Source organism: Tenrec ecaudatus, chromosome 8 (genome assembly GCF_050624435.1).
Source record: "Tenrec ecaudatus isolate mTenEca1 chromosome 8, mTenEca1.hap1, whole genome shotgun sequence".
NCBI lineage: Eukaryota > Metazoa > Chordata > Mammalia > Afrosoricida > Tenrecidae > Tenrec > Tenrec ecaudatus.
The window spans coordinates 44,492,048-44,502,732 of record NC_134537.1 but is presented as its reverse complement, the minus strand read 5'-3'; the positions used below and the strand labels follow the sequence as shown (position 1 = coordinate 44,502,732).

General features: G+C 55.0%; 1 protein-coding gene across 1 annotated transcript in view; it reads left to right on the top strand.

Annotated features, from left to right (window-relative positions):
• The first annotated feature begins 2,052 nt into the window (after positions 1–2,052).
• The window catches only part of PDIA5 (protein disulfide isomerase family A member 5), a 102,428-nt gene continuing 93,795 nt past the window's right edge, over positions 2,053–10,685 (top strand). The window contains exon 1 of the mRNA XM_075556325.1: positions 2,053–2,208. Within this exon, the coding sequence (XP_075412440.1) occupies positions 2,164–2,208 (45 nt within the window). The 5' untranslated portion in view covers positions 2,053–2,163. The remainder of the gene's footprint in view (positions 2,209–10,685) is intronic.

Genomic DNA, 10,685 nt, shown 5'->3' with positions numbered 1-10,685 from the left:
TTCCTCTCCTGTTAGCAGTGGCTCGACTTCCTGGCCAGCAGCTCCATTGTCTAAGTGAGGAACAGAGAGCCCAGAGGAGGGGTGGAAGGCCCTTTCCCACCTGCAGACCACTAGCTTGAGGGTGCCCAACCTCAACCTGCTTCAAGAGCCTCTGAAATTCCCAAACATGCACGCAACCTTTCCCATTCAGTTAGTCAACGATCACAAAGAGTAGTGACGTGAGAGTGCACAGGTCCTAGCAGCCAGGTCGTGAGCCAGACAGACGTGAACCTTACATTCAAGTTGGGGCAATAGGCAATCAACACAAACAGCCAGCATCACTGCCAGGTGTGGTAAGTGCTGGAACAAGGGGAACCTGAGCGGAGAAGTGACCCTATAAGACAGGGTAGAACTGCCCCTGAGAGTTTTCGAGACTATAACCGTTTATGGGAGTAGAGAGCCCGTCTTTCTCCCACAGAGTAGTTGGTGGTTTTGAACTGCTGACCTTGCGGATCACAGACCAATGTGTCACTACTATACCAATCTCCCTTGGACAGGTGGTACTGAAGGCCCTCTCTGAGGGGGACATACAGGAGAGCCTTGAGAATTAGCAGGTGCCAGTGGGCAGAGGCTCAGTGAAAAGGGTTGAGACACAGCTAAGAAGAACAGAGGTGTCAAAGTAAAAACCCATGCGGGAATGATGGCATTAGAAAGAACGGTCTGGCTAAATGGAGCCAAGTGGGCAAGGGAGAGGATGGGGGGTGGCGTGGGGGCAGAGGCAGGAAGCAGGCCAGGGGTCAGACCAGTCAGGACAGGCAGGACCCATTCTTGCTAAGGACCATGGTGGGGTGGGGCGCTTCAAGAACCTAACAAGCCTCATCTTAAATGATGAGTTGCAGGGGACTTTTTGGGGCAGAAGTAGGCAAACTCCTTAGGAGACGGTTGCCCTTGTGTGGGTGAATGATGACAGTGGCAGAGAGAGAGGTAAATTTTGGAGTCAGAACGGACAGGACCTGGATAGGCCTGGTGATAATGAGGTGCATCGTGGGTGGCGTCCCAGTTGTGAGTGTTGAGCCCGCAGACCGTGAACAACAGCGTTTGTCAGCTGCAGACTTCCAGCTCCAGGAGGCACGTGTTTCTTGTGCAGGCGCACTTGCGTATGCTGAGCAGCTGGCCGTCGTAGGTGCTCAATACCCATTTGTCGGCCGAGGGACTGATGGCATACATGGATATTTTTAGCACATGGAATGGGCTTGATAATGTGTTGCTGGATGAAGAAGAAAGGCTGGGTGGTATTCCGAGAGGCAGGGAGGAAGGCTTTTTGGATCCTGCACAAACGCCTGGGACTCACTTCCTGGCCCTGTGTTGCTAGTGACCCTCATGAGGATTTTGATTAGTGGTGACCACATGTGTGCAGAGAAGAACTGGCCCATGTGCTCCATAGGGTTTTTTGTTTTGCTTTAAAACACCCAACTCTTTTATTGTTTAAGAGTTTTATTGGCACTCAATCCACATGTTACACAACTCAATAGTTTAATCATACCAAGATGAGTTGTCCAATCATTGCCACAATCAATTCTGGCACATTTTCTTTCTTTCTTTCTCCGCCATAGGCTTTTGAAGACTGTGATCTTTTGGAGGAAGACTTTAAACCGCTACTCTCTCGGAAACTCGCAAGGAGAGTTCCACCCGGTCCTACCGGGTGGCTATGAGTCCGCGTCGACGCGACGGCAGTGAATTTTCGTTGTTGTTGTTTGATCGATTGGAAGCCGATTGCAGGTCGATCTCCTGCCGCTTTCGATCTAGGTCAGATCATTTCAGTTCTGCGGGCTGCATACCATGCATGCCCGTGGGCTGTTGTGAAAGGATTGCGCTATTATTCCCGACGCTCCGGGAGCCTCCTAAATTCAGCTGTCTTCCGTGATGCTCGCGACCTTTCCCTGGGTCCTGCCAGGCCTGGGGCCCGAGTCACACCTGTTAGGTGGCCCCGCCCGCGCGCGCAGCAAACTACAAGCCCCAGCGAGCACCGCTGCTGGCCGCGTGGCGCGCATGCTCGGGCGGGCGGACGTGGCAGCGGGAGCTCCGAGCGGGCAGCGGCTGGGCAGTGGCGCTGGCGCGGGACCCACCGGCAGCGCGGCGGGCGCGGGTGCCTGAGTGGCGGCGGGGCAGGAGCCGGCGGCAGCGATGGCGAGGGCCGGCCCGGCGGGAACGTTGCTGCTGGCTGTCTGGGTGAGGCTGGCGGCGCGGGGTCCGGGCTGGGCGGGCACGTGCTCCCGCGCCCCGGTCCGCGCGCGCCGCCCCGTCCCCTCCCCGGGGCGAGCGCGGGGGTGCCCCCGGGCGCCGGAGCTGGGGCCTGCGCGCCGGGCCGGTGGGGAAGCCGCGGGGCGCGGGGAAGGCGCTGGGGCGGTCCCGCCCTCTCCCTGTCTCGTGCGCTGGGTGCAGGGGGAGCCCCGGGACGCCGGGCGATCGCTGGCAGGGCGCGCCCCGCCGGCAACTTTGAAGCGGTGCGAGTCGGGGGCCGGTGGGGGGTGCCTCTCCACCCGGGCTCCTGACCCTGCACCTGCGCGAGGTGGGGCTACTTTTCCACCTGCGCGCTTACAAACCGCCCGGTAGGGCCCCTCTCGTTTTTTGGTTTCGACCCCGGCTGCACTTTAGTCCCCGCCCGCTGCCTCGGCACTTGGGCAGGGTGGGGTCACTGCCACCACCACGGCCAGGAGTTCCACCGGACCCCCCACGAGGCTGGCCGGAGCGGTAGTCACTTTGTAGCCCCGTGGTAGTGGCAGGTCATTTCATGAGTCTGACCTCACCTCCTTTTCCACGAAACGGCCGTGGGTGGGGGCGCGGCAGAGATGTCCACCTCCCGAGGCTGTCCGGAGGGTCGGATGAAAAGTGGAGGGGGCCGCTCTGGAAACTGCAAAATCATACCAGAGTGGAGGAGGGGTAGGTCCGCTGGACATCCCTGAGAAAGGTCAGCATGGGCGTGCCCACCCTCCCGGGGCCCCCCACCGACCCAGGGTTCTGCCTGGGTGTTGCCATGGTGTATGATGGGATGGTGTGGTCGTTCCCCGACTTTCCAGTAAGTTCTAGTCTTCCTCCTTGTTGGAACCATCTTGCCTCCTTTTCTCCTGAAGTTCCAGGGAAATCCAGATTTTCAAGTTTTGTGTTCCCTTTTGTCAGTGGCAAGGATGCTGGGATAACTGAGGAGAAAAAGTCAAGTGTGGATTGAGTTGCTTTAAATCCTCTGTGCCCCACTACCTGCTCTGCCCTTTGGGGATCATCAGTGTTTGGTGGCCCTCTCCTTTCTGGTTGGGAGGAAGTCACAGTTCCCTGTCCCTTAAGGATCTGACCGGTTCCTCCTCAGGGACAACCTTTCACCTTGTCTGGGCTTGTGGCGCTCCCTGGGGCCTGGGGCCTGTTGGCCAGTGTGGGTCTGTAGGCCAGGCAGGGCTGGGCAGAATGAGGGGTCCTCTCCAACTGTACCCCTGTCAAGTCCTTGGACTTGTTCTGTATAAAGGATCCTTCCTTTCCTCCCTTTCCCCCTCTTTCTGTGAAAACAAAGGGCTCAGGAATCTGGGCAGAAAGAAGCTTCATTCCACAAACTTTTATTTATCAACTGCATTGTTTCCAACACACATTGTCCCTGCACTTCCGTGGAGCTCTGGGTTGGGCGGGAAGTCAGTCCTGAGAGCAAGTGACCGCTACTCGGACCCTCTGCAGGAGGGGAGGTGGCTTCCTCAAGGCAGTGGGTTGTGCAGAGGCTCGGGGAGTGGGGCACTTAGTTGGGAAGCGAAGTGTGCAGTCTCCTCCGTGGAGGTGTAGGAGAACGTGGTAAGGGTGTGGGGTGGAATCTATAGGAGTCTGGAGCATGGAAATCCCCAGTCAGAATAAAGTGAGTTTGGCAGGGGAGAGAGAGAAAGCGAGCGTGTGTGCAGGGTCGGGCTGAATGGCTGCTGAACGTGGAGTGGGGCCTCTGCACATTTAACCCCCAGCTACGCCTGATTAGGGCCCTCCAGGTCTGTGGGAGTGGATTGGAGGGTGTTGCTATTCAATATTTACTGAGGGCTGATCTGTGTAGAGATCATTGGGCTGTGAGATGACGGGTGGAAGTAAGTTTCTTTTTTAAAAAACATTTTATTAGGGGCTCATACAACTCTTATCACAATCCACACATATACATACATCAACTGTATAAAGCACATCTGTACATTCTTTGCCCTAATCATTTTCAAAGCATTTGCTCTCCACTTAAGCCCTTTGCATCAAGTCCTCTTTTGTCCCCTCCCTCCCTGCTCCCCCTCCCTCATGAGCCCTTGGTGATTTATAGATTATTATTTTGTCATATCTTGCCCTATCCGGCATCTCCCTTCACCCCCTTTTCTGTTGTTCGTCTCCCAGGGAGGAAGTCACATGTGGATCCTTGTAATCAGTTCCCCCTTTCCAACCCACTTACCCTCTACCCTCCCAGTGTCGCCCCTCACACCCCTGGTCCTGAAGGTATCATCCACCCTGGATTCCCTGTGCCTCCAGCTCCCCTATGCACCAGTGTACAACCTCTGCCCTATCCAGACTTGCAAGGTAGAATCCGGATTATGGTAGTTGGTGGGGGGCGGGAAGCATTTAGGATCTGGGGGAAAGCTGTGTTCCTCATCGGTGCTGCGTTGCCCCCTGACTGAGGATGCACACCCACCACACTTTTCATAACTATCCTTCCCCCCAACATGGAAATGGTTTGAATGCGCACTGGTGACATGGTTAAATGATCCGGCCCTATATGTACCATGGGATGGGATGCTCTATAAAGCACCTTTGTATTTACTAGACTTCTGTTTTATTACTCAAATATTTGTTATGTTTTTGAAGAGTCCTTAAGAGCACAGGATAATCAATGGTCAAGGGTGGTTCTGGGAAAAGCAGGCCACAGAACAGAATGCCAGCGCAGCTGAGGCTGCTCAGGTACGCACGGGGCGATAAGGAGTTGGCAGCCCACAGAATGTGAGCCGTGATGGTCTCTGCAGCGGGGAGTTACCGGCGCCTTTTAGTTACGTCTTCCCTCAGGCCTTTTTGTGGCTTCTAGATACTAGTTTATAATCAGAAAAGTTGACGTGGAATTTTTAAAAAGGGTCTGGGGGGGATGCCCAGCCTTCCAGAAGAATCGTGGTGCTGTCCTTGGCTACTGTTGAGTTGGCCCCTGACTCATGGTGGCCCCGTGCACGATGGAACCAAACGCTCCCCGGTCTCCCAGCACCCCCAGGATCAGCTTCCGGTGCACTCTTGCGACCAGGGGGTGTTCTTTGGCTAGTTTTCAGAAGTCTTACTTCTTTGTCCGTTTTAGCCTGGGTACCCCACCAGTACTAGTTCAACATGATAGCACCATGCAGCCTTCTCCCGACAGGCAGGTGGCTGTACGTCAGGGCCGCTGACTCAGGTGTCTCACATGGAAGGTAAGAATTCTACCAGTGCCCCCTCTCCAGAGACGGAGGGTGAAAGAGTCGCAGTCCACATATGTGTGGGCTGCATCGGTACCAAGAGCTTCCTGCCTGAATGCCTCTGCCCACAGGGCCTCGGGCCCGGGTGTCTTGTCCCTGCCCCTGCCATGCAGTCCCACTGCCCAGTCCAGCTCAGCTCTTCCCTTGCCTGGCTGTTCTCTAGGGCTGTCCATGTCAGGTCGCAGCTGTACACTTCAGCCCGAGTGTAGAGAATGGAGACAGGCCGGATGGAGCACTTTGCTCTGCAGGTCTCAAGTCCGGCGAAGATTGGAGCTGGGTCCAGGTTGAAGGGAAGATAAAAAACGTGAGGTGATATATTTAAAAAAAAATTTCCTTGAATCTGAATGTGTTCAGTTTAAAATCATCCGTGTAAAGAACATGCCAGGATGTTGAGAATCTGATAAGTGCAGATGCTGCTGATGGCAAGGCCCGAGACTCAAAGCCACCAGGCGCTCTGTGGGAGAAAGATGAGATTGTCGGCTTCTGCCAAAGCGTACGGCCTCGCACACCCTCGTCGCGTGGCAGTGAGTCAGCAATGGCTCCGTGGCAGTGGATTCGAAAGGTGAGCCAGCGATGGTGACGCAGTACATTGTATAGGTTTAACAAGCCTTACTTCGTAAAACAAACATTTGAAAAATACACATTTCCTTCCCACTCTGAGAACTACTGATCTGACTCAACCCTCTCATTTTATGAGTGAGAAACGAGGCTCTGAGAGCAAAGGGACTGCCACAAGGCCACCAGTCCGATGGCTGAGCCGAGGGTGGAGCCGGGCCTCCCAATTTTAAATCAGGGTCCTCCCCCTCTCCCTCTGTCACCCTGCCAGAGAGCAGCCTCTCCCCCTTGCCCCGCTTCCCTCTTCCTAAACTATAGCCCCGGTGTTTCCTCCGTGGGGCGGGGGCGGGCACCCAGCCACCCGTGGCATGAGACTCCAGGACTGGTGGGACAGCAGGCAGAGGTGCCAGAAGCAGGATGATGTTTGTTCCTGGGCTCTCCTGCAGAGCCTTTAATGTGCACGCATTTCAGTTCTATACATCTCTGGAGCCATTATATATTTAATAGGCTTTTGTGGGCTGGCCTGGGGACCTAATTGCCATTTATAATGCTGTTTGGAACCTGGAGTGCACTTTTCCCACCGAAATAAACACATTATGGAGGAAGTTTTTCAAACAGCTGGTGCATGCGTTGGAGGCATGGCTGAGTGCAGCAGATTCAAGGAAGGCAAGGCTGCAGGGGCGCCTCCCTTAGCCCCTCCCCTTAACTCCCCTTAACCCCCCTCCAGGCCCTAGGGAAGAGCCCCTGCCCTCCCTGTCCTGACTGGTCCCTGTCCCACCGCCCAGCCCAGTCAGTCCTCGTTTGGTTGAAGGGATAGATGTTGCAGGCAGAGGGAACAGAAACCTGTCAAGACAGAGCTGTGGGATGCTGGGTAGAGGGGAGGATGTGCGGGCAGGGCCTGGCAGAAGCCCGGCCCGGGGGTGGGGGGGTGGGGGGGTGGGGGGGGGTTGTGCTAAGCAGAGTGAAGTGGCTGGTCCCGGGCGATAATAGGAGGCGGGGAGAGACGGGATGAACGCCGCCCTTTCCGTCACAGGGTCACCCAGGCTTGAGGAAGGACGAGAGTGGATTTCTTTTCCTAAAATGCTGGCGTCCTCCTGTTTCCCTCTGTTCGCTGCTTGCTAACGTGAAGGGCGGCAGAGGCAGAACACGGGCTTTTCGCCAGCCAGGCACTTAGGAGCTGTGTGACCTTGGGCCCTGCCTCAGCTTGCTTGTTTGTAAGTGCCTGGAAATCCGTATGTCTTGCACCATGGGAGGGAGCACCTAGCAGGGACCTGGCCCATGAAGGTACCCCCGCATGGGAGTCACAGTAATCACCCTAAATTGCCGAATGAGAGGTGACAGGCAAGTCAGTGAAGGGGAAGCAGTGGGCAGTGAAGGGCCAGAGGTGTGTATGTGTGCGCGCGCATGCACGATGGTGGTAGGGGCATTGTGTCCTCCCCCGATTCGCCTCATCGGGGTTCATTGACCCCCTCCTTGCTGGGAACTTCTGTGCCTCCCTTTCTTGGATCCTCTTATGGGATATGGAGACACCAGCACTAGGGGGTCTGCCCTGCACTGCAGGATTGTGGCTTTGTTCTGTGGGGCCGGCACACAGTGCTTGGTGGTGGGGGTCAGTTTTTGAGGCTATGTGGTAGTCAGCCAGACCTCACTTAACGTGTCTCAGAGGTGACAGGAAGGGTGCCCAGGCCGGGGATGAGAGGGGTGGCAGCGGGGGTTGGGGTCACAGGGATGGCCTGTGTACTCCTCTGCCTGGCCCAGCCTGCAGGCCGAGGGAGCCCCTGACTACCAGTCTGAATGGTCAATGCAGATCATTTGAAACATCCAGTAAAACTTGCATATTGCGCGACTGAAGTTTTGAACCGCCCCTTCTCTGGGTGAGTTGACGGGGAGAGACCCCCTGGGGAAGCCTGGGGGCGGGAGTGGCCTGGGAAGCGAGGGACTAGGTTGGGGCACACAGACATTGTTCTCAGCGGCTCACTGGAATGTTGAAACAGCCAGGTTGGCAGGTGCTATTTTCTGAAATAGCAGCACCCGCCATTTTCCTGGGGTGTCTGAGAAGCGTGCTGTTCAGCTTCCCGAGGGCCTGTGGGTGGGAGGAGGGGCAGCTGGCGGGCCTGGCACTGCCCTCATCCTGCCCACTTCTCCACCCTCCCCAGGAGCTGTGGTTTGTGGTCTCCTCGCCCGCCGCCCAGCAGGGCCCCGTCCTGCACACTGGTTTGCAGCCACTTCTCAATACTTAGTTTGGCAATTATGCTGTGAGGGGGGATAAATAAAACACACTCAGATGAATAGTGTGTTTCAGACTGTAAAAAAATTATTATTCCCCAAAGTCATGGTGGCCTCACCGGACACACGCTCTGTTCCCAAAAGGAATGGTGGTGGGTCTCTGCCTAGCTTCAGAGAGGACCCACCTCATGCCAGCCTGCCAGAGGGAAGGGGCGTGGTGCCCTCCCTCAGAGAGTGACCAGGTCCTCTGGGTGCAGCTCCTCTAGTCCTTGATTTGGAACCCGACCCCTGGGCGCCTAGTGCCTATGCGCTGGTGGGCGACATGAAACCACCAGCCGCTCAGTGGGATAAAGAAGGGGCTTTCTACTGCCAGTCAAAAGTTACCGTCTCAGCAATTCACCGGGACGGTTCTACTCTATCCTGACGGTCGCTGTGAGTCAGGGTCGACGTGGTGGAAGTGAGAGTTGGATTGAAGACCCAGGTTAAGGGCTTGAGGCTGGAACTCACACAGAAAGTTGGCTAGCCAGTCTCAGCCCCTGTGTGGGAAGCTTGCTTGGGAAGATGGCTCAGACCAAGCAGCGGGCAGGTTCCAGAGGAACAGGCTGGCTCTCCTTGTCCAGGGCTCTAATCTTGCTGGCTCCTTTACCCATCCCTTGAATGTGGAAATTCCTGAAGGCTCAGTCTGAGAACACCTGCCTCTTCCCCATCTCACCAGGTGCTTATTTCAAAGCCTCAGCACCCTACACTACCCCAGATGTTCATTCAGCCAATAGCTATTACTTGAGAGTGTTTTTTGAGCACTAAGGCATTGGGGGGGGGGTGCGGGGGAGTCCCTGGTGGCCTAATGGTTATGCACTGGGCTGCTAACCATAAGGTCAGTAGTTTGAGACCATCAGCCAACGCTGAGGGGAGATGACTCTTTACATTCCCCTAGAGTCGCAGTCTTGCAAACTCACAGGGGCGGGTGCTACTTGGTCCTGTAGGGTCGCTGTGAGTCGGCGTCGGCTCGATGTGAGTGAAGGCAGTGGGCCTGCGATGCTTAGAAGGATGGCTGCCATCCCTCCTTCCCATAGCTTAGTGGGAAAGCCACGAATTCCTGCGTGAGTCCCCTGGTAAATGCTGGAAAGGGCCCGTGTATGGTGGTAGCACATGGAATGGGGGTCCACATGGAACGAGGCTCCCCAGCCTAATGCAGGGAGTCAGGAAGGGCTTCTCTGAAAGTCGATGGCCAGCACCTATTTCAGGGGTTTGTTTAATTCATGAATTACCCATTTCCATCTAGTCGATTCTGACTCAGGGGCTCTCTAGGGTTATAAATATTTAAACTCACTGCCACATCTTTCTTCCACAGAGCATCCGGTGGGTTCAAACTTCCTGCCTTTTGGCTGGCAGCCAACTGCTTTGGCCCCTGTGCTGTATGAGAATCCTGAAGATGGTGCAGGGGTCACACCAGACAGGCCCACAGAGCTGCCCTGTGGGTGCCCAAGGGGAGCGGAAAGCCCGCTTTCTCCACAGGGCAGCTGGTGGTTTCCAGCTGCTGCCCTTGTGGTTCATGCCCCGACCAGGGTTCCTGGTGCAGGGCCAGCCTAGGTTTTTTCCCGTGCACTCTTTCTTAACATAATACTTTTCAAATATATAAAATAGAAAGCATAGGAACTTTGTGGAGGGAACCAGTTATAGTGATACGTAATTATCGTTATACAAATTCATGATGAAGTAATACTTGTACTTTTAAAAAGTAATGCATCAGATAAAACAATCTAGTGGCAGGTTAGGGGAGCCCTGGTGGTGTATTGGCTATGTGTTGGGCCGCGATCCGAATGGTCGGCAGTTCGAAACCACCAGCAGCTCTGAGGGAGACAGACTGGGCTCTCTCTGTCTGTAAACGTTGGTCTTGGAAACGCACAGGGGGTTGGTATGAGTCAGTGTTGACTCGGTGGCAGCAAGCTTGTTTTTTTTGTTCTTTTTTGAGTGGCAGGTTGGATAACTTCTGTAATTTTCAGGAGCATACATGGTGTTGCGAGCTATCTGCACCAATCATAATGTGACAAGAAAATGTGATTTCTGTGGGTGACAAAGGCAGACACTGCTAAGACTGGTGTGACTTGTTACTTGCGTTCATAAACGTAGACAACATTCAGGAATGCGTCGCTTCCACAGTTTTTCAGAGTAGAGGAGAGGCTCGACTTCCTACAGAGGGGAGGGAGCACCAACACATATACCTGCCCCCAACGCCACAGGCCCAGTGCGAACGGAAATGCTCCAAGACGTAGAAGGAACAGCTAGATGGTCTGGTGACTTTTTAAAAAAAAAACACTTTTTTTAAACCTTGTATGCTCCGCCCATTCATGGATATATTTGCCCCCTGCTGTGGTGACCTGGTAATGTTACACAAGAGCAATGGTTCTCAACCTTCCTAATGCCGCGACCCTTTAACAC